At 43.4% G+C, this 24,406-nt stretch overlaps 1 protein-coding gene across 3 annotated transcripts in view; it reads left to right on the plus strand.

The window, feature by feature from the left end:
* TANC1 (tetratricopeptide repeat, ankyrin repeat and coiled-coil containing 1) overlaps positions 1 to 24,406 on the plus strand; it is a 184,876-nt gene that overhangs the window by 98,820 nt on the left and 61,650 nt on the right. For all 3 annotated transcript variants that reach the window (XM_083350432.1, XM_083350434.1, XM_083350433.1), the window contains 4 exons: positions 3,149 to 3,256; positions 8,332 to 8,462; positions 10,155 to 10,344; positions 20,028 to 20,285. In XM_083350432.1, coding sequence (XP_083206558.1) covers positions 3,149 to 3,256; positions 8,332 to 8,462; positions 10,155 to 10,344; positions 20,028 to 20,285 — 687 coding nt within the window. The remainder of the gene's footprint in view (positions 1 to 3,148; positions 3,257 to 8,331; positions 8,463 to 10,154; positions 10,345 to 20,027; positions 20,286 to 24,406) is intronic.

Raw genomic sequence — 24,406 nt, forward strand, 5'->3', positions numbered from 1 at the left:
GAGTGGACTGAGGCTGGAGTCAGTGCATCAAGAGCCACCACACACAGACGGATCCTGGACATGGGCTTCAAATGTCGTATTCCTCTTGTCAAGCCGCTCCTGAACAACAAACAACGTCAGAAGCGTCTTACCTGGGCTAAAGAAAAACAGACCTGGTCTGTTGCTCAGTGGTCCAAAGTCCTCTTTTCTGATAAGAGCAACTTTTGCATCTCATTTGGAAACCAAGGACCCAGAGTCTGGAAGAAGAATGGAGAGGCACACACTGCAAGATGCTTGAAGTCCAGTGTGAAGTTTCCACAGTCTGTGTTGATTTGGGGAGCCATGTCATCTACTGGTGTTGGTCCACTGTGCTTCATTAAGTCCAGGGTCAACACAGCCGTCTACCAGGAGATTTTGGAGCACTTCATGCTTCCTTCCGCAGACGAACTTTATGGGGATGCTGACTTCATTTTCCAGCAGGACTTGGCACCTGCCCACACTGCCAAAAGCACCAGAACCTGGTTCAATGACCGTGGGATTACTGTGCTTGATTGGCCAGCAAACTCACCTGACCTGAACCCCATATAGAATCTATGGGGCATTGCCAAGAGAAAGATGAGAGACATGAGACCGAACAATGCAGAAGAGCTGAAGGCCGCTATTGAAGCATCCTGGTCTTCCATAACACCTCAGCAGTGCCACAGGCTAATGGCTTCCATGCCATGTCGCATTGAGGCAGTAATTGCTGCAAAAGGGGCCCCAGCCAAGTACTGAGTACATATGCATGCTTATACTTTTCAGAGGTCCGATATTGTTCTATGTACACTCCTTGTTTTATTGATTGCATGTAATATTCTAATTTTCTGAAATTGTGGATTTGGGGTTTTCATGAGTTGTACACCATAATCATCACAATCATGACAAATCATGGCTTGAACTATCTTGCTCTGCATGTAATGAGTCTATCTCATATATTAGTTTCCCCTTTTAAGTTGCATTACTGAAATAAATGAACTTTTGCACGATATTCTAATTTTTCGAGTTTCACCTGTAAGTTACTTTGGTACACTTCACATGAAGATTGTAAAACAAAATTGAAAATTCATCCATTACACAGTGTGATAGTAATTGCTTTCTTTTGGTGAGCTTCTGCTTATGGTGTCGTGTCCATTTTAATGCAAAAAATTCGGTACTTGTTCCCATTTAGCCAAACACCTGTACATCTGCAATACTAGGGTTGTTGCTTATTGGGTGATGGACTATAGCAGTGGTGGCGAACCTTTTAGAGACCAAGTACCCAAACTGCAACCCAAAACCCACTTATTTATCGCTGGGTGCCAGGTGGGCATGGCCCACTGGGTGGGTGTGGGTGTGGTGGTCATGGAAGATTGGGTGGGTGTGGCCAAGGTGGGTGTGGTCACCTCAATGTTGCTCATGGGGAGGGACACCTGTGGGGGGTGGGCAAGGTTGGGGGAGCTCCAGGAGGTCTCTGGTAGGTGTGGCGGTAGGCAGGAGACTCATCCTGTGGGGTGAGGAGAGGCAGGGCAGGGGTACCAAGGGCTGGGGCAGCTGCTGCTTGACACCATCGGCCCCCACACACAGAGGCCAGCGAGCTCATGGGAGCCAACGGTGTCCATCAGTAGCCACAGCCTGCCGGCCCAACAGCTGCACTTTGGGGCTCTGCAGCCCATCGCCAGCAGTTCAAAGAAGCTGCCTCTGAGATGGATGGTTGGCCAACAGCTGAGGAGGTGATGCAGTGGGTCGTGCCTGGGAAAAGAAGAGCATGTGAGGCCAGGAGGGACGGGATGGTGGGGAGGGAAACCAGCTGTGCTGGGATGCATTCAGCCACGTGGGACCTTGGCGAATTAGCAGGCGGCTAGTTGAAGAGGGACAAGTGCCACCTCCAGGGCATGGTGCGGGTGCCCACCAAGAGGGCTCTGAGTAGCACCTCTGGCACCCGTGCCATAGGTTCGCCACCACTGGACTATAGAATTCTGTGTGGAAGGAGGATTCTGGTCCATATGTTTGCATTCTTGGACATTTCTACACAGTAGCGGGAGCTGCACCTGGAAGCTGTGATTAAATGATGAATATCGGTGGCTGCAGTATGTGGCGTTTCTTGATGAGTAGTGTTTCAGTCAATGGCAATGGTGCAAATCGTGATTGGTGGCAGCAATAAAAATGCAATGGGATGGTGGGACAGATTGCAGTGAGAACGTAGGATAGCCCAGATTGAAGGTATTGCCTCAGCACTGAAAGCCTTTCTCTAAAGAAGCTTTAGATGGCAGTATTTTCATTGTGACTACAAGTTCTGTTGTTCCTTTAATGTTTCCAGCAATTGCTGCATTTGGTAAAGTACATTGTCATTAATAATTTAAATACCCTAATGAAAGTACTTTGGCCTTTTTTTCTTTTTTTTTACACTTGATGAAATCTGTTTGATGAACAGTTACCTCCTCATGGACCCAAGTGAAAAGACATGTTTGTGAAATACGGAATAGGCTTTGGCTTAACCTAGCTATCCATTGGCAAATTGCTGTAGGTCTCTTTTAAAATGAAAATATCGAGAGAGCTGCCAAATGGATATTTTTTTTCCTTTTATTTCCTCTCATCACTGACCTTTGTGCGTCATCGACTTGGCCAAAAATACCATAGTCGGTAATATAAAGCTATAGGCAGGGGTATTAAGAGGGCTAATGCTGCAATCTGCCTTTGTAATCATTGCCTCCCAGTTTCAAAGATTATTCTTGTAAACAAGGGTTATCTTCCAATTGAGGTGAAAAATAGGGATTTTGCCTCCAGAGGCCAGTGCTGATGTTTACGGGGCTTTTGATCATGTCAGCGCCACTCTCTTTACATATGCTGGAGGCAGCTTCAGGGGCATCACAGCTAGGAATCTGCTTTTGTTCTACAGAAGAGTTTACATGCCAAAAAGTGAGCCTAAATACAGTTTGCTGTTGCTGCTTCCCCCCCCCCCACACACACACACAACAGGCTGCACAAGTGGACGTATGGGAGAGATTGCTGCAATTACTGTAGTAGATGTCGAGGACAGTAGTTGCGTGATGAACTTCTGCTTTTAGTGTATTCTGATTACGCCTTCTGAAATCTGTATCCCCTTTTGGAGAAAAATATTACAAAAGGTAATAGTAAGTATTTCGCATTTCAGGTCCGGTGAGGAAGCCCAAGTATGTGGAAAGCCCTCGCATACCTTCAGATACAGTTGTCGTTCCAATGAGAAAAGTATTGGAGCCAACAGAACCTAACCAGAACCATGGTAAGCATGTGTATTTTGGAATCGTTTCATTTTGACTAGATGGCTGGATGTTGCCTTGAAAGGGAAATGGTGATGAACATTTTACGGGCTTTGCATTGGTGAGTATATGCTGTGTTTGGTTGCTTGACATTTGGGAATGATGTGTACAGAATCTTCAAGCAAAATTTAGCCTGATGGTTGGGGAGGGGGTCACTTTTAATGTGAGAGGCCTGCTTGGAGTTAGTTTCTGAACTTGCTTTCAGGTTTTTTTTTTTTTTTTTTTCCAAATAAGAGTGTTCCACTTATGCCATGTTAAAGTGATGTGCCTTGCCACAGCAATGAAAAGCTTGCTAAAATCGGACAGCAATAACAATAGATGACTGTGTCAGCAAGACTAGTAACAGCCTGACCCTGGAGTTAATTGGTATTCTTGAAAAGTTCCATGTTCATTAAATTTGACCACGGCATAACAGAGTGCAGTTTCAGCGAACGTCAGTGAGAAATTACTATCAAATGCTTTATAATATAGTAAGCATTTCATCTCCAGCATTGTATTTCAGATTCACAGCCTGGTTGACATCAGTAAAATCAGTATATGGCATTCTAGTTAAATAAGTCATCTCCTTGTTTTTCTTGAGCTTGAAGTCTCCAAATCTCTTTGCTATTTGAAGCATAGATTTTTCTAGCAGAATTCAAAGCTTTGCCTGCCTGTTTTCTCACTTTTCACACCTCCCCCCCCTTCTTCAGTGAGAAATGTACTATGGTCCTGATTCTCCTGTGGTTATAGCAAAGCTAATTTCTACCACATAGTGTTTATGCCTCCAGTTTTTTTCCCATAGATTCAGGATATTAATGGAGAACTAAAACAATTTACCAGTACTATTATAATTTCCAATTATGGTTTTATGCATATTAATGCTGTTATAGATGTGAAGCCAAAAATGTTTGACAGTTATATTGATTTTGAGGATCTTTCCTTCAAAATGCTATGCTCATTCCTTTATTCTATGAGATGTGCATGCAGTGGCTGGGAGGGATTGGCAGTTTTGTTGATCTAAAGGTGACATCTTAGTGCATAAGAATTATTCGATCATCTCCAATGCCCTATTTATTACTAGTTCTTATTTATTCAACAGAGAAGACCTAGGGCTTGTAATCCAGAAAAGTGACTAAAGAACATCATATAAACCTGAAGAAATGCATTAATTTTGCTAGTTTGTTGATTTAAACCTCCACCCTATCAGTCATTTATGACAGGATATCTCTCTGCCACATGTATGTAACATGTTATTTATACTTAATATATTAAAATAACAAATTCAGACAAAAAATAAAATAATGTCTAATATTTGATAAAGTAGGTAGAAGAAACCACAGATGCATCTGTCAACCTTTTTGTCTACATTATCTGCATTGGTTTTGACTATTATTCTGCATTGTTTATAATCATGTAAAGATTGCTATAGTAATCACAATTTTTTGAGAAAGGATCTTCATGAAATAGCAAAGCCATTGCGAAGTAAGTTTTTTGGCATAGCAGGCATTATATGCATGCCATGGCATATCTCACAGACATGGTAAGATTATATCTTTTAACTTTTGTTATATTATAAAAGCATTCGCAGATCAGATCCATACACGTCTTTATTAGGTGTTTTTTTTGTAATGCCTACCCAATCTGTTTATTTTAGCTAGGAAAAGCCAATTCTGATTTGGAGAAAGTTTGTCTGCTTGTCCCAGGAGCACTGTGCTTGTGCAATCTGCTGGGTAAAGGATTGTGGAGCTGGTTGGAGTGAAGGTGCTTTGGCTCATAATTGTGGGCAAATGATAATTGAATTGCAATATTTTGATTTAAGCATCTTGAATGTTTGGTAAATTTAATAGGTGGGATAAATGACAACATAGGATTGAATGGAATTCAGAGAAATTTGATTTGTCTCTGATGAGGAATTAAATTGGGTTTTCTGTTGTTAGGAAAGCTCTGGCAGCATCATCAATTGTAAAAAGAAGGCTTTCTAAATGTATATATTTCATCTACCAAGTATTTTTTATTCTAGATTAGACCTTTTACTTCATCCTCTACTTTTCACAAAACATTCATCCATGAAAAGGCTACTTGAAATAAGGTATTAAAAAAGGTTGAAAGAAAAGTTAATACATTAGAGAAGAAGACAAAGCATTTGTTCATACAGTACATTAAGTTTGTCCTGTCTTGTTTTAATATGATATGAGAAAGTAGCTTCAGTAGTTATTGAAAAGTCCTGATTAAACAAACTGTGTTTTAGTGAGTTGACTTAGTCAATGTGATGTTGACTTCCCAGAATATGGCTTTGGGCAAGTTATTTGAATCTCTGTCTCACAAATTTGCTTTTTTTGTAGTGTCAACCATATGATGACAGCAACATGTGGTCATAGGAATTGTGTGTTGTGTGGATTAAACATTGTCTTTTTCTTATAATCAGGTTGCTGCTGTAAGTTGGATTTTTTTGTCTCGATCTCATATATCATGATTCCAACAGCAAACAGCTGCTAAATCTATGTACAAAGCTTGCAAGTGTTATATGATGACAAGAGCATTCCCCTTCTTGTCTTGAGCATCTGGTATTCAGAATTAACTGTGTTTGGACATGAAGATTTCCTTAGCTTCTATAGCTGATGAAAAGGTCTCGGGAGATGTGCCTGGCATGGAGCAGATTATAAGAATTTACATTGGATAGCGAAACTGTAATGTGCATGACAGAGAATGCTGAGAAATAGACAAGTCTTACTTTCTGGAGTAGCTAGTTGCAAGAAGATTGTGTACTTCTGCAGAGCAAATCTTTTTTTTTTCTTAGAAGAAAATGAATTGCCAAGTAAAACTGAAGCATGTGGATCCTTGGTTTAGAACGTTGTCCTGTAAATAGACATCATTTAAAATTGTATTGTTATTAAGATTGTTTTATCTTTTATCATGTCACTTATTTGTTAAATTTACTTGCTGCCTATCTTGCTGTGGGGCTACTCTAGGCTAATCAATACTGATATGACACATCCGGGTTGGAATTTTTCTCTATACCTTCATATAAAACAAAGGTACAATGGAAGAAAGTGGATTATGTATCAACCATGGGTGAGGATGTTTCTTCCATTTAAATACTTCTTTTTCCAGCCATTGATTCTATTCAACAGTTGGAAGGGACCTTGGAGGTCTTCTAGTCCAACCCCCTGCTCAAGCAGGAAGCTCTGTACCATTTTAGTCAAATGGTTGTCCAATCTCTTCTTTAAAATCTCCAGTGTTGGAGCACCCACAATGTCTGTAGGCAAGTCTGATTAATTTTCTGATTATTTGTTCTGTATATGGGAGGATAAGTATGCTAGAATATTTATTTGATTGCAAGAATTAAAATGGCAATGCTTTTCTAAAACAACCATGCTTGTTTACTCATGGAGTTTTTGGTGCAATTTAAAACATAAAACAAATTTATATGTTGAATATATTTATTTAACAGAAATTTAGCAATGCAAACAACCAAATATATCAAATATAACATCTAGGAAGCCTGAAGCTATTTTGGTTGATAGCATAGCTGCTAAATGAATTGTTTCATATGATCAGTCATGAGATATTATCATAGATTTGTTTTGTTAGAATAGAATAGAATTTTTTCTTGGTTAAGTGTGATTGGATACATAAGGTACTTGTTGTCTCTGGTCCAAAAGCTCTCAGCGTACATTCAGAGAACGAAGTGGTAAGTCATAGATCATAAATCATAGTTACAATAATTAATGATAAGATATAAACAATAAGTGATAAATCATAAGATACCAATAGGAGAAGGTAGTATGAAAGATGAGAAAGATGAGAAGATTTTTCCAGGCTCTTCTGTTAGCAGAGAAGAGTCTGGGAAAATCACATTGACCTCTTTTGGTCATCTCCCAGTCTAAATCATTTTAAGAAAAATTGCTATTAATTTCCATAAGAATATAGGTATAGGTGTATAGACACATACTGTACATCCACATAGGCACACATGTACAAAAAAGAGACTCATGTATGACCACATACTTGTTGTGATTCAATGTCAGTCTGTTCTCCCAGCAGCTGAGTCTGAGGAATCTGAGGAGGAGGAGGAAGGGTTTGGAGAGTCTTCGGTGTCAGAGGGAGGCTCTGATGCACTTGCAGGACTCTCAGCCTGGCCCCACCAGTCATGTTCCTCATGAGGCTCAGCTGTGTGAGGAGGAGGTGTCGGACTCAGAGGAGTCACAGCTGAATCTGTTCAGAGACGCTAGAACCAGAAGGCAATCCAGCAGAGCAGAGCAAAGAAAATCTATGAGGCAATTCAGTGAAAGGAGGAGAAGGCATTGAGAAGCCATGCCTTGGGACAGATAATAAAAGAGGAAGGTGTGGGCAGTGCTGGTTGCTGAAGGCAACCTTTCGGAGTCATTCAAAGAGAATGTTCTTGCTAATCTGTTTGACTCTTGTTTGACTCTTGTTGGATGTTTTGAATCATGTATTTTTGGTTGAAGAAAATATTCTGCTGCTTTTTTGTTTAAAACACTTTATTATTTGGAACTGTAAATAAATTTGGGTTGGGGGTTTTCCAGCCTATTGATTGTTAAAAGGAAAAGGGGGTTGTCCCTGACACACAAACAGGGCCGGTCATAGGCTGGAACAGAACAATACTTTTATAAACATAATCTGTGCATTTTTGTTTTTCCATCCATGGAAAAAAATAGCATCTTCAGATTCTACTTTTGTGTGAAAGAGAAAGGCATTCTTTATATTCTAAAAACTTAGGTTGGATGCAAAACCGAAATAATTTAGTGGTAGATTGCAGAGCTGGTATTTACACCTTATTTAATTCTTCAATTTCAGAAGTTAAAGGTGTGCAAGGCTTTCCCTTTATAGGGGGGGTGGTGGTTTCCATTTAATAAAAGGAAAATAAAGGTGCTTTTTTAAATGGAGTTTTGTTAGAATATGACAGAATAAAAATGGTTGAAAATAACTCGTTTAAATTTCATTATTTGCCTTTATGCTGGAAGCCACGATCATTTGAAGTGAATGTAAACTTTAAATAATCTTTTTCGTTGCCTTGAATTTACCTCTTTTTGAACAGAAGCAAAGTCAGAGAAGGAATCAAGCTGTTCACCAGCAGCTCAGGAACTGATGACAAGACTTGGGTTTTTACTGGGAGAAGGGCTTCCAGCTTCTGCCCACATCTCCGCAGAAGGAACACATGAAACTATGGTATGTGAATGGAAGATGCTACGTATTTCTTGCTTTCAAAATATTTCACCAAATATTTCAAACAAATAGAGCCTTGGTGGAGCAGTGGGCTAATGCCTCCTTAAGTAACACCAGCTGCCTGCAATTAGTGCAGGTTCGCATCCCACCAGGCTCAAGGTTGACTCAGCCTTCCATCCTTCCCAGGTAGGTAAAATGAGGACCCAGATTGTTGGGGGCAATAAGCTGACTTTGTAATAATGCCACTTGGGGGGGGGGCGAAAGCCCTAATAAGCAGCCATATACATAGAATGAAGGCTACTGCTAAGCACATTGATTTGTGCTTAGATTGTAAGCCGCCCTGAGTCTTCGGAGAAGGGCGGGATATAAATGGGATTAAAAAAAAATAACTACAGGAAGTCCTCGAACTTAACACGGTTTGTTTAGTGACCGTTCAAAGTTATAACGGCACTGAAAACAGTGACTTATGACCGTTTTCCACACTTACGACTGTTGCAGCATCCCCAGGGTCAAGGGATCAAAATTCAGACACTTGGCAGGTGACTCATATTTATGACGGCTGCAATGTCCCGGGGTTATGTCATCCCCTTTTGCGACCATCTGACAAGCAAAGTCAATGGGGAAGCCAGTTTCACTTACAAGCGGTGTTATTAACTTAACAACTGTAGTGATTCACTTAACTGTGGCAAGAAAAGTCATAAAATGGGGCAAAACTCACTTAACAAATGTCTCACTTAGCAACAGAAACTTTGTGGCCCACCTATAATAAACAAGTGATATATTTATTGGCATTTTTCTTTGCTTTTTCTACAGAAACACTACTTCTAGATGCACCACATAGAATTATTAGAATCCTATTGAGTAATTATTTTTAATTCAGATGATTCAAACTACTTGCCCTAGAAAATATTTTTTTAAAGTCTTACCCTTCTCTTGTCTAAGGCCACAATGAAGCAGGGTATGTAGGATACTTGACATGCTGGATCTGTGAAAAGCTAAATGAAATTCTCTCCCGGCAGAGAAATTAACTATACAATTTTTTGTCTGACATTTGGAAATCAGTTCTGGGTCATGATGCAACTTGAGATGACTTTTTTTCTTTACAGTGCAACTTACATAGTTACTTTGCATATGAACTCTATGTATATTGAATTATTATTTTTTTCAGTATATTGTTTAGCATGATATAGGAAAATCTTCTACAAAATATTTAAAGGATGGAACCTCTTGTCTAAATAAGTAAAGAAACTGTTGTGGTTTATTAATCTGCTTCGTTCTAAACCTATAATCAGTTATGACCAAATGGTTTTAAATAAGATCTTCGATATCCTTCAGGTTATTTAAAAAAAAAAAGCTAATAGAATATAATCTGCATTTTCCCTTCATCCTGAAAACCCAATAGTTGGGTTTTGTATTGCTGGCTTTTAGCAAGATGGTTTTTCCACCAATATTTCAGAAAATCCTTTACAGTTCCGGCCTAGAGTGTCAAAGGTCCGTGAGTTGATTCAACCTCTTATGTGGTCATGGCTGTACTAACTTCTCTTAAAAGGATTCAACAGATAATTCTGAGAAAGCTCCGAGGGAACTTTGTATGTCTGTGCAGTTCTCCCCCCCCCCCCGGCTGAATATGAACTGTTCTCTTTGTGTATTGATCTGTGCTATGTTTGTTAATTCCTTGTTTCATTCATTTTATAGTGCACAGTAGCTAGTCAAGGAGTCAGTCCCTGTTCTACACTAACAAGCAGCACTACGTCTCCTAGCACCGATAGTCCCTGCTCTACCCTGAATAGCTGTGCTGAAAAAACAGCGGCCAACAAAAGTAGTCCCTGTGGGACCATTAGTAGCCCAAGCTCCACATTGGAAAGCAAGGACAGTGGAATTATAGGTAAGCAATTTAATTCCTACGAACGCCGTCGCTTCTGGCTGTCTCTTTTGCAGCTTGCTTTTTTTGTGTCTGTAAAGGCTATCTGCCGCAAAGAAAATGTAGCTGAAGCCGAAGCTCTTTTATCTTAATTCCTGGTAGCGCTTGGCTCCAATTTCTTTCTTTCTTTTTTTTTAAAGTAAAGTGATCTTTCATTCAAAACTATGTCATTCTCTGGGATTCTTTTGACTTATTTTTTTTGGATCTTTTAATTATGTTCTATTTACTTATAACCCTTATTGGGCTAGAAGAAGCTGGAAACCTGACTTCATTTATTACAAGGTTGTGATTTTCAGAGGTATATGTTGGGTGGGGAAGATGGCAGTTTTGCTATAGAAAGAAAGATAATGTTGCTATGATGTGGTAGTTAATAACTTGACTTACGAATTTCAAAGTCCCTTCTTCAGATTTCAGTACCCCTGTGATCTTGTTATAGTGTCTTCAAAGTTGACATTGTCCCTGAATCTTATCTGGAATTCAAGGACAATTCTGACCAATCCGGTTGTAGTTTTAAAGAAGTTTCCCTCACCCTCATTCCTTTAAGATGTATCCATCAACAATCCTTATTACACCACCAGTAGCATCATATATTTGAAGCAAGTTGACCACTAGGTGTGTTTTCATTAATTAATTAATTTCATTTATATCCCACCTTTATTATTTTCACAAGTAATTCAAGGTGGTAACCCAACCTCCTCCTCCTATTATCCCCACAACAACAACCCTGTGAGGAGGGATGGGATGGGAATGACTGGCCCAAGGTCACTCAGTTGGCATTCATGGCAAAGGCGGGATTTGAACTCGTGGTCTCTTGCTTTCTAGCCTGGTGCTTTGACTGTTAGACCAGACTGGCTCTTTATGTTTTTGATATTGTACTATTTCTTATTTTGGTCCTTAATAACAAAAGCAAGAAGAGCTTTATGGAAAGCTTCTCATTCTATCACTAGAGATATATAGTGAGGCCTACTCAGTAGACCAGGCCAGGAAATCAACTCCAGAAGAAGGCTAAAACTATTTTTATTGAGATTGCCTGTAATAACAAAATCATGCAAGCTTGATTGCACTGCACTACTTCCTCCTCCTCCTCCTCCTCCTCCTCCTCCTCCTCCTCCTCCTCCTGCTGTTCCAGTGAATTAGGGAAGTGTCTGCCTGAACTCTTCACAAATGGCGCTGGGCTGCCGGCTTGCTATCTGCTCAGCTGTTCGGCTGCTCAGCTGGTTGTCGGGAGTTTCCGGCTATGTCGGGCGGTCTTGGCTTCTTCGGCGGCGGCGTTTGGAGTTCCCGGCGGCTGGCGGCGGCGGTGCTACGGCGGCGGCGACGGAGCTGTTTATGAGTTACGAGCTGTTTGGCCCGCCTTTTCTATTGTTTTCTTTTCGACCGGCCTGCCTCTGCTTTCTGCCTACTTTTTGCCTGCATCGACGACGACGCTTTGGGTCATCCTAATGGCGACGGCGATGGCGGCGGCGGTGGCGTTGTTCCCGGCCTGTTCCCGGGCCGTTTTCGGGCCACTTTACCATCGACTATTGTGGTCTGGCCTGCATTTATCGAACCGTTTGTCCTGCTGCCGCCTGGGCCTTTTTGGCCCGTTTTTTCATCGGCGGTGGCGGTGGCACTCCCCGGATTGTCTGCGGCCTTGGCGGCGTTACGGTGGCTGCGATGATGGCGGCGGCAGTGTCCATAGCGGCCCAGCGGCAGCGGCTTCGGTGATTCAGCGATGGCGTTATGGCCGGTTTGCCGGCCCCCCGGTTGGTTCTGCATATCCCAGATGGGTTGGCACCCCCATTGTTTCTGATGGCCCTGAAGGTTCCTGGGCTAGCCGGTGGATTCCGGTGGAGCCCAGTGAAGCCTTGTGGACTTGGATCATTTCGAAGGATTTTGGAAGACCGGTGGGGAATTTAATGGACCTGGGGGAGCCAATCTTTGTTGACCACAGTCTGGAAGGCCCTAATAATTATGGAACTGAGGGCCTATGGACTGGTGGTCAGTTACAATCTCTAGGAATGACGGGACAACGGGGGACTTGGCTGTTATTAGAATTGACTATGATGGCTTGTTCTGTTTTCACAATCAATTGCGCATTGCCCTTACACCCCAAAGGACAGAGAACTCTGGGTATTGCCATTGTGAGAGGATGGCCGAATTTACAACTGCTGCCCCTAGAGGTGAGAGCTCTATGGGGCAGGCCATACCCAGTGTGGTTGCTCCAGACTTCCATCCCCTCGAGAATTGGCTCTGTGGCCGTAGTGAGAGGACGGTGGCAGGCCTGCCCGGGGGGTTTATCCAGCTGAGTGGCAGCGGCTGGACGGAGGCCTGGGACTCCCTTTCCGAATAGATCCTCCTCATGGACTATTATCTATGGACTGCCTGCGATCCGGACTGCTATTTATGCCTTCCTTTAAATATTCTTCCACGGACTTGTGCGCCCTCAGGGGTGCTCCCCCCTCCTGGGTGCGACCCGCCTTGCCAGCCGATCATAACCTCGAGGAAGGGCCCATTTATTGGGACCCTGAGAGTTGGCTGGGCACGGGTTGGGGCCTTCGACGTAGACCTAATAAGAGGCCCCTGATTATTTTTCTTTCAAAATTTTTTAGGGGGTTAGGGAGGCGGGAGGGTTCTTTTGGTTGTTTGGATAAGGGGGGCTATCCAACCACCGCTGTTCTGGCTAGGGCCGATGGAGATCGCAGGGGGGAGGAGCGGGGGTCGGTCACCTCCGGGGCTCCAGGGCTGGTCGTGGGGCTACCTATTCCCACGACATCAGGGAATGGCAGCAGATGTAGGAGCAGAGGGCCGTATCGATCTCAGGGAAGGCCTCTCCGCTGCTTACAAGCGGTGGGGCACTCCGACCCTCTGGCTCTACCCCAAGGGCCCGGGAGTGAGGGTGTGCAGCCCCCTGAGCTCCGGCTGGTGTATTTGAACGCCAGGTCTGTCTCTAATAAGGCTCCTCTCGTTCGTGATCTGGTTGAGGGTGAGCAGGCGGACCTGGCTTGCATCACGGAGACTTGGTTGGGCCCAGAGGGCGGGATTCCTCTGGTTGACCTTTGCCCACCAGGTTTCCGGGTGCTGCACCGGCCTCGGGCTCAGGGTAGGGGTGGGGGTGTGGCTGTTGTTATGAGGGAGACCTTGTGTCCGCGGGAGGCCACTGTTCCTCAGATAGTCGGGTGTGAGTCTCTCTTTCTGAGATGCGGCCCTGGTGCGCAGTTGGGCCTGCTGCTGGTGTACCTTTCGCCTAGTCACGCAGCAGCAGCCCTGCCTGAGCTGCTCGATGTCCTCTCTGGGCTGGTGGTTGAGTTCCCGAAACTTATAGTTTTGGGGGACTTCAATCTACCATCGCTGGGAGGTTCATCTGAGTTGGCTCGGGAGTTCATGGCTTCCATGACGGCCATGGACCTGACGCAAGTAATTTCGGGACCGACTCATGAGGGAGGCCACACCCTTGACCTAGTTTTCTTATCTGGACGGTGGTTAGATGATCTTGGTGGGGGCTCTCCAATTATTATGCCCCTGTCATGGACCGATCATCATCTCCTGCGGCTGGTCTTCCGTTTTGCCACCCCCCGCCGTGGGTGTTTGGAACCAATTAAATGGTACCGCCCCAGACGCTTAATGGATCCCCAGAGGTTCCAGGCAGCGCTGGGGTCCCCACCTGCCTCCCTTGCTCACAGCTCGGCAGATGCCTTAGTGGAAGCCTGGGAAAGGACGGCCACTGAGGCTCTTGACCGAGTTGTACCCCTGCGGCCCCTGACCCGGTGCAGATCCCGTCGAGCTCCATGGTTCTCTGCGGAGCTTCGGGAGATGAAGCGTCGGAGACGGGGCCTAGAGAGCGGTTGGAGGTCCAGCCGATCCGAATCCGACCGATTGCGACTAAGAACCTATATTAGGTCTTATCTCGCTGCGATAAGGGAGGCGAGGTCTAACCACTTCGCCACCCTTATCGCGTCCGCAGATAATCGCCCAGCCGCCCTGTTTAGGGTGACTCGCTCCCTCCTAAATCAGGAGGTGAGAGAGGATCCCTTGCAGGGTCGTGCTGAGGAGTTTAACCAACATCTGTCGGACAAAATCGCTCGGATTCGGACCGGTCTGGACTCTGACTGGGCAGAGTCTGACGATCAGGACACTGGCGATCTTGTCGATATCACCTGGGAGGAGTTTGATTCTGTGACTCCGGAGGAAGTGGACAGGATCATGGGGAGACTGAGCACCACCACGTGTTTATTGGACCCGTGCCCTTCCTGGCTGGTTTATGCAGCCCGGGAGAGGACACGCAGCTGGTTCCAGGCAGTTATATCGGCTTCTTTGAGTGAGGGTAGCTTCCCCGCCGTCTTGAAAGAGGCGGTGGTGAGGCCTCTCCTCAAGAAGCCTGCCTTGGACCCAGCTGTATTAAACAACTTTCGTCCTGTCTCCAACCTTCGCTTCCTTGCGAAGGTTGTTGAGAGTGTGGTGGCGCATCAGCTCCCTCTGGTCCTGGATGAAGCGGATTATCTAGACCCGTACCAATCGGGTTTCAGGCCCGGGCACAGCACGGAGACGGCATTGGTCGCGCTGGTGAATGATCTCTGGAGGGCTCGGGACAGGGGATATTCCTCTGTTCTAGTCCTATTAGACCTCTCGGCGGCTTTCGATACCATCGACCATGGTATCTTGCTGCGGCGTCTCAGGGGATTGGGAGTGGGAGGCACAGTTTTACAGTGGTTCTCCTCCTATCTCCGGGGACGTTCGCAGTCGGTGTTGGCAGGAGGGCAGAGGTCGACCGCGAGGTCTCTCATTTGTGGAGTTCCTCAGGGGTCGGTCCTCTCGCCTCTCCTGTTCAACATCTACATGAAACCGCTGGGTGAGATCATTCGTGGCTTTGGAGTTGGGTATCATCAGTACGCTGATGATACCCAACTTTTTCCTTTCGACCCCAAACCACCCCAGTGATGCCCTCAACGTGATGTCCCGGTGCCTGGAGGCGGTTCGGGTCTGGATGGGGAGGAACAGACTCCAACTCAACCCCGACAAGACTGAGTGGCTGTGCATACCTTCATCCCGGGTTTATTCGGATGTTCCACCTCTGGCTATGGGGGGTGAATTATTACCCCCCGTAGATAGGGCTCGCAACTTGGGAGTCCTCCTAGATTCACGGCTCACTTTGGAAGACCATATAGGAGCTGTGACTAGGGGGGCCTTCGCCCAGGTTCGCCTGGTGCGCCAGTTGCGGCCCTATCTTAGCCGGGATGATTTGTGCACGGTCACTCATGCGCTCGTGTCCTCTCGTCTGGACTACTGCAACGCTCTCTACATGGGGCTGCCCTTGAGGACCACCCGGAAGCTCCAACTGGTACAGAATGCAGCCGCGAGAGTTGTGTTGGGAGTCTCCCGATACTCCCACGTTACACCGCTGCTCCGTGAGCTGCATTGGTTGCCAGTTGTCTTCCGGGTGAGATTCAAGGTACTGGTAACAGTGTTTAAAGCCCTTCATGGCATGGGGCCGGAGTACCTTAGGGAACATCTGCTGCCGGCATCAAGCTCCCTGCGCCCTGTGCGTTCCCACAGAGAGGGCCTCCTCAGGGTGCCACCGATCAGGGAATGTCGATTGGTGGCCCCCAGGGGGAGATCCTTCTCTGTGGGCGCTCCGGAGCTGTGGAACCAGCTACCGGTAGAGCTCCGGATGGCGCCCGATCTTCGCTCCTTTCGCCGCGACCTCAAGACGTTTCTGTTTGTACAAGCCGGCCTAGCCTGATGGGGATTGGTGGGGTTTTTTAATTTTTTGTTTCAATTTTAAATTGTTGTTTTAGAATTTTATTCCAACTGTTTTAATATGGGCAATTATTTAATCTTGTTTTAATGTTTGTATGTAGTATCTTATTCTGCCCTGTGAACCGCCCTGAGTCCTCAGGGAGAAGGGCGGTATATAAATATTATTAAATTAAATTAAATTAATTAAAATGTTATTATTTTGGATTTGAAAAATGTTTTAGCCACCTTTGTCTAGATAGTGATTTCTGCATATTTCTCTCAAGGTCATTTTCCTTACCGTCTACATCAGGGCTTTTCAACCAGTGGTACGGGTACCACCTGTGGTACATTGGCACCTGCCAAGTGGTATGCGACCATCCTAGTGGTAGCAGGGGAGGGGAATGAGGTGAACCAGTGGCAGCACCGCACAAGCCTGAGTGAGAGATGGCTGAAGCTGCAGGGCTGTCAGGGCTCAGCGGAAGTGCCAGGATCAGCGCCAGGCTCCAGCTGGAGCTCGGCGCTGATCCTGATGTTTCTGCTGAGCCCAGAAGAAGCGCCAACCAGCTGAAATGTTGCAGCATCTTCAGGGTCTTGTGATTTACATTCAGATGCTTGACAACTGATTCATTTTTATGACGGTCACAGTGTCCCAGGGTCATGTGAAGTGACCAAAACCTGCTGCAACCACCCAGCAGATGGGAATAAAAACCAAACACCCACCCCCCACCCCCGCTGCCAATCCTCGATAGAAATGCTCACAACAATGAAAACCTCAGACAGGAGGAAGAGCGCCTCCGGGTGGGCAGGCAGGTGTCTTGCTCGGCTGTGGCTTGGGAGGCATCTTTTTCAGTGCCATTGTAACTTCGAACAGTCACTAAGCAAACTGTTGTAAGTCAAGAACTACCTGTACATCACTTTTTTCCTTTTTTTTTGTCATCAAATTTTTGACACCTTGCTAGGCAACTGGTGATACTCGGATGTTGCCATATCCTAAAAGCGGTACAATGGGTGAAAAGGTTGAAAAGCCCTGATCTATATATACAGGTAATCCTTGTTGTACGACTACAGTTGAGCCCAAAATTTCCCTTGCTAAGCAGGACAATTGTTAAATGAGCTCTGGCCCATTTTACAACTTCTCTTGCCACTACTGTTAAATGAGTACTGCAAAAATTTTTAAATTTTTTTAAGTTTTGTATTTTCATGTTCTTTTTTAGTTTTTATTGTTGTGAGCCACCCTGAGTCCTTAGCGAGAAGGGCGGCATATAAATATAATCAATCAATCAATTGTTAAGTTAGTAGCATGGTTGTTAAGTGAGTCTGGCTTCCCCATTGACTTGGCTTGTCAGAAGGTCACAAAGGGGGATCACATCGCCGTGGGACACTGCAGCCGCCATAAATATGAGTCTGTTGCCAAGCATCTGAATTTTGATCCCATGGCCATGGGGATGCTGCAACGGTCGCAAGTGTGGAAAAGATGAAAGGTCCCTTTTCTCAGGGCCGTTCTAATTTTGAATGGTCCCCAAATGAACTGTTGTAAGTTGAGGACTACCTGTATTCACAAACATGTTACTGTAGCACAATGCAGAGGATTTGCAGTATCTGAGTTGTGGGGATGATGAGAGAATGGTTCAGTAGTATTACCTAGGTATAGTCAAGGCTTGTGTAAAATCTTGGATATATATTGCCAATCGTTGTCTGGTTGTTACTAACCTAAAGGGACCAATTTGATGTACCTCTATAAGCAGAAGTCTAAAACAGGTCTCCAACCTCTGGGCCACAGCCCACAAGTGGACTGTGAGCTGTTTGCAACTGCCACGGAAAAGGGTGAGCAATTGAATGTGCATGCCCATCCTCACTTGCGTGAGTGGCAGTCACATGTGCGAGCAGCTTGTGTGAGTGGAGCTGTGCACATGGGAGCACTTGCCAGTCCATTGTGCAGAACCATCCCCCTCCCTCCCCCCTGCTGGTCCACAAATCCTGAAAGGTTGGGGAACTCTGGTCTAAAATATGGAAATAATTGTGCATATATTGTGCCTATGAATGACCTGGTGCTCTATTGCTCAGCAAAAAGGCTCATCCCCAACGGGATGTCTATGTTAATTGGAAGTTACCATGCCAGGTTTAATTGCTTGGAAAATTGTTTTTTTTAATACTGGGAAAGCAACATTAGTATGCATGAAATTAGAAAAAATTCTGAAGTAAATGTGCAAACTGGACACTTAAGAGTTGCTTTCTGTCAAATGGGCAGCTATATAAATTTGACAAATAAACACACATAAGTTTTCTTTCAATTTTTGTGAACCTATATATTTCCCTGGGAAGTGGCAGTACACAAAGCATTTGGCTGTTTTGCTTTGAAGTTGCTGTGGCGAGGTCAAGCTTGGAGTTCAGAATGGTAGTGAAGACAAACAATGGACACTGGTAAAATGCTGCTTGTCTTCCAAGAAATAAGACAGTGTTGCTTATTTTTAAGATGTGAAAGCAGAGAAATTTTTATACTAAGGAATAGTTTGCATGCTTAGTTCAAAATTGGGAATTTAAAATGAATACTAATAAGCTATGAAGATCGGAGCTAAAATGAAAGTTTTAGAAAACCTAGAAGAAAGCCAAGGTAAAATAGCTGGGACAATAAAGGATCCTGAAAGAGTATCTCTGTCAATGTACATAAGTTCATATCAATTATTCTTAGAGCTGTTACAAAAATATATAACATGCATCTCTCTGTCATACCTACTTCCCAACAAATATTGAAAGATAGTAGTGATTTTTAAAAGAGAAAATTTAAAACGGAATGAAAATGATGGACTAGTTTCTTCTGTTTGCTTTTATCTATTTAGTTTATTGCTCGTGTTTTCATTCATACAACCCTCAAGTCACTTCACAGCATTAAAAGAGTACAAAAGTAATCATGAAATGTTCCACGAGTTCCTTATAGATCTACTTATTCTGCATCTATTTGATAAGGGAAGCAGGCTTCATTTTCCAAACCTACCAGGACTTTTTTTTTTTAGTTTTATGTGTGCAAATATATTACTAGTATTAATGTTCATTCGGTACAGAGTTTAATAAGTATGCCTTTTGGAAGGTTTTCCTGTGGAGGGTGGGCAAGCTTTGCTCAACCATGAAAATCGTTGTTCTTCTATGCCACTTAAGTCGGCTTCCAGTCTGTTTCCATTCCTGCTAAGTTATTCTGGCCCAGTAGCTCCTTTGAGGGGAAGGCTACCTTCCCCTCCTCCTCCCACACTTTTTACTGGCTTGGATAGCTTTCCTTCTCTTTTTTGGTGTTTTATTGCCTTAGTTGAAATTTGTCTGTGCCTCCTCTGACATAAAAAAAAGAAGAAGTAAAGGCAGAATTTCATCTTTTCCAGGGAGCTAAAGAAGAGAAAGGTCTGGGCTAGTGGCCAAAAGGAGGTGGAGGGGGGGGCGACATTTGGCAAGATGCCCTCCTTTCAGGGTTACAGATTTGAGTGGAAAACCTCTTCCCTCAATTAGAGAATCAGGAGGGAGTTTTGTTTCATAATATATCAAAAGACCATTTTTAAAAAAAATCAAAACATTTAATAATTCTGTCATATGGAAAAAAAATACCCTAAGGCTTTCTTCAGATTTTTACATATTTTATAGCGATTGAGTTTGTTAGTCATCGCAATAAAACGATGGTAGTTTTGATGGCATATTTTCTTGGATGTTAAGAGGCATGCAGTATATATAGTCAAAACTAAGAACATTTACAGGGACTATCCTATATTTTCCCAAGGATTGTAATTTAAAGTGACATGAAAGAACTTGTAGACTTGCCAGATGGGTCACATAACTATCATTTTTCCTTATGTCAATTCAGAGTTTCCCATGACTCTGTGGGTGTAACCAAAAGTGTACTACTCTTATCCCAGGAGTGTATTTTTATGGATTTTTGTTTGTCGGGTTTTTAGGGACAGTAACAAGTTCCTCTGAAAATGATGATCGGAGCGGATCAAGTTTAGAATGGACTAAAGAAGGAAATCTCAGGACTAGTGTACACCAAGGAATTATTGACCGAAGGACAGATAACTGCTCACCAGTTGCAGAAGAGGAGACAACAGGATCCTCAGAAAGTTTGTCAAAAGTGGAAGCATCTTCTGGGGATGGACCCATTACTTACATTCAAAACTGTGGCTCATTAGGAATGCCTCGGCCCAATTCTGTTGCAGGTAAGGAAGAACTGAAGGAGTTAATGTTGACTGCCTTCCAGATTTTGTTCGACTTAAGTGAAAACATTTTCCTTTAATGCTGCTCTTGTATTAGCATAAGCCAGTTCTCGTAAACTTAGATCTGTTCTTTAGCTAATGGGCGGATAGATGCAGAGCTCAACATGAGGAACTTTCAAAAGTACAACATAAATCATAAATCTGTTTATAGACTATTCTGCCGTCCATAATGGGTTGTTGTTGTTTTTTGCAAAAACACCCCTGTGCAATTTTATAGGAGTCTAGTCAGGGAACAGAGTTTCACATCCCCTTGATTTGAGAAGAGGAATTTGTCATATATGAAAGTACTTTCAATTATGGTCAAGTCCATTCCTGCTGAATTCCCTTCTGTTTGTTTCTATAAGTTTTAAATCAGGGTGATGGTGGTGGTTCCTGCCTGTCTTTATTTTTACGATGAAATGAATTTCTTTCTGAAGGCTAAATAACTTAAATTCCTCACCCCTATATTTATGGCTCATATAGTTCATTCTTGGTTAAAAATATAGCAGTCATAGGATGGTTGGGCAGGATTGTTGCCTTAGTGAGAAGAGCTTGTCCACACTGCTAGAAGCATATTAGGCAAACAGGTAAGAATTGGTCACCCAATAGCATGCCTTCCGATGAGGTTGCTTTGAAATGTCAGTCCATTGGATTGAACTTGCTCCAGTAAGTCTAAACCAGAGGATGGCCCAGCTGCGTATAATACAGCATCTGTGCCAGTGTTTTTATTGCAGCAGGAATAGAATCATCGTCTTCTTTTTGCAAGAAATGAAGATGAAATATATACAGATTTTAGCATTTTGGGCTGAATCGGAGGCATGAGGTACCCTGCTTAATGAAGGTGTGAAAAATGACGCTCAAATTACATGATTGCTTGAATGCCTATTTATATGCCTAGCGTGACTTTCAAGTCTTCTAGCCAAACTGATGATTTTAGTCTTTTGGTAGTTAATTCCCAATATATTCTTCCTGCAGAATTGCATAAAGGACCTTCTGAGTCCCACATAATATTACCACCCTGTCTATAATAAAGTGGAAACAAATTTATCTCCCAGTGTAAGAATATGTAAGTGGAAATTTGGTAGGTAATCTTATCAAGACATTTAGATAAAAGTTAGAGCAATGGGATTACAGTTCATCCCTGCTTAGATACCCGCCTTGTTGATATTAAATAAGGTTGGTGCTCATATTCAGATAGTTCTCTTTTATTGACCATTCATGTAGTGACCATTTGAATTTACAGGGAGTGCAGAATTATTAGGCAAGTTGTATCTTTGAGGATTAATTTTATTATTGAACAACAACCATGTTCTCAATGAACCCAAAAAACTCATTAATATCAAAGCTGAATATTTTTGGAAGTAGTTTTTAGTTTGTTTTTAGTTATAGCTATTTTAGGGGGATATCTGTGTGTGCAGGTGACTATTACTGTGCATAATTATTAGGCAACTTAACAAAAAACAAATATATACCCATTTCAATTATTTATTTTTACCAGTGAAACCAATATAACATCTCAACATTCACAAATATACATTTCTGACATTCAAAAACATAACAAAAACAAATCAGTGACCAATATAGCCACCTTTCTTTGCAAGGACACTCAAAAGCCTGCCATCCATGGATTCTGTCAGTGTTTTGATCTGTTCACCATCAACATTGCGTGCAGCAGCAACCACAGCCTCCCAGACACTGTTCAGAGAGGTGTACTGTTTTCCCTCCTTGTAAATCTCACATTTGATGATGGACCACAGGTTCTCAATGGGGTTCAGATCAGGTGAACAAGGAGGCCATGTCATTAGATTTCCTTCTTTTATACCCTTTCTTGCCAGCCACGCTGTGGAGTACTTGGACGCGTGTGATGGAGCATTGTCCTGCATGAAAATCATGTTTTTCTTGAAGGATGCAGACTTCTTCCTGTACCACTGCTTGAAGAAGGTGTCTTCCAGAAACTGGCAGTAGGACTGGGAGTTGAGCTTGACTCCATCCTCAACCCGAAAAGGCCCCACAAGCTCATCTTTGATGATACCAGCCCAAACCAGTACTCCACCTCCACCTTGCTGGCGTCTGAGTCGGACTGGAGCTCTCTGCCCTTTACCAATCCAGCCACGGGCCCATCCATCTGGCCCATCAAGACTCACTCTCATTTCATCAGTCCATAAAACCTTAGAAAAATCAGTCTTGAGATATTTCTTGGCCCAGTCTTGACGTTTCAGCTTGTGTGTCTTGTTCAGTGGTGGTCGTCTTTCAGCCTTTCTTACCTTGGCCATGTCTCTGAGTATTGCACATCTTGTGCTTTTGGGCACTCCAGTGATGTTGCAGCTCTGAAATATGGCCAAACTGGTGGCAAGTGGCATCTTGGCAGCTGCACGCTTGACTTTTCTCAGTTCATGGGCAGTTATTTTGCGCCTTGGTTTCTCCACACGCTTCTTGCGACCCTGTTGACTATTTTGAATGAAACGCTTGATTGTTCGATGATCACGCTTCAGAAGCTTTGCAATTTTAAGAGTGCTGCATCCCTCTGCAAGATGTCTCACTATTTTTGACTTTTCTGAGCCTGTCAAGTCCTTCTTTTGACCCATTTTGCCAAAGGAAAGGAAGTTGCCTAATAATTATGCACACCTGATACAGGGTGTTGATGTCATTAGACCACACCCCTTCTCATTACAGAGATGCACATCACCTAATATGCTTAATTGGTAGTAGGCTTTCGAGCCTATACAGCTTGGAGTAAGACAACATGCATAAAGAGGATGATGTGGTCAAAATACTCATTTGCCTAATAATTCTGCACTCCCTGTATAGCAGTGTGGAAAAATTAATTTGCTGTCCATTTTCAACCTTTGCAGCATCCCTGAGCCACATGAATTCCATTACAGTCATTATGAATTGTCCTGTGCCTGGTTGGACACAACAGCTTATTCTCTTGAAATTTCTTCCTCTCTAACCTCTCCACTATGGGGTGAGAGGAAGAAACATTTTGTAGGTAATCTCTTCTTTGTCTTACCTTTCTTTTCCCCTTACTTGCAGAGCAGGGAGATTGGAGAAGAAGGAATTGTAAGAGAGTACTATAAGCTAATTAGTATAAGCCAAATCAGTTGCCCAATGCCCAGACAAAGAAGACATATAGAATATAGATGATCCTACGTGCTAGGTTCTGCCTTGCCAGTAGTGAACAATCCTGAATAGAATTTGCACCTCACATGGTGACTCCTGGGATTCATTGTATAAATGGGGTATAGCATCCTTGCCTCAGTGTGACTGCAGGGTCACACATCAAACTATAGGTCACATTGTGACTGGCTGTAAGTTGAGGGTATATACCACTCAAGTTTCTGATTATTATTATTTTTTAGATAAACAATGCTGCGCTTCAGTGGTTAGTGACCTAGAGATTGCTACTTGAATATAGACCTTTTCATGAATTTATTCATATTTTATGTCTTTTTAATTTAGGTGAAATATTAGTATATATTTATGCCATATGCATAAATAAATAACTATAAGCTGTTTGTGTAGGGGGGAGAAAAAAACTTTCTCTCCTTTGCCAGACCCTTCCTTTCCCCCACTGAGCAGAGAGATTGTTGAGGTAGGGTTTGCAAGAGAGGAAGCTGTTTACTGTTCTACAGATCAAAAGCAGTGTGATTGCACTGGTAGCTGGTAGCCCAGGGCCGGGAGCCACAGGCATGCTACACCAGCAGCTTACAGTAGTCTCTTGCATCTTGTCTAGGGGGGGTAAGATTAATTCAGGACTCTGCACATAAAAGGAAAAAAAAACTATATACTGAATTTGCTCTTAGGATAGTTGCTGCTTTATTGCCTTCTCCAGATTTGGGAATGCTCAATATGGCATAATCTCCCCGTTGGAAAGTTATATAACTGTTATAAATCCTCTGCAAGAGGCTGCAAAGCAACACATTTTAAAGAGAGGGAAGTGGTCACTTTCAAGTTGAGGAATAACCTTTAAAAACTGATCTTTTTAAAGCAGATCAGTCTGTGTAGGCAAAGCAGGACAGCTGTCAAAACTCATTTTGGTTTTGCTTGGGCAAACCTGCAGTGGGCTTCTCTAGGCAAGCTGGGGA

The sequence above is a fragment of the Vipera ursinii genome (assembly GCF_947247035.1).
Source record: "Vipera ursinii genome assembly, chromosome: 1".
Taxonomy (NCBI): Eukaryota; Metazoa; Chordata; class Lepidosauria; order Squamata; family Viperidae; genus Vipera; species Vipera ursinii.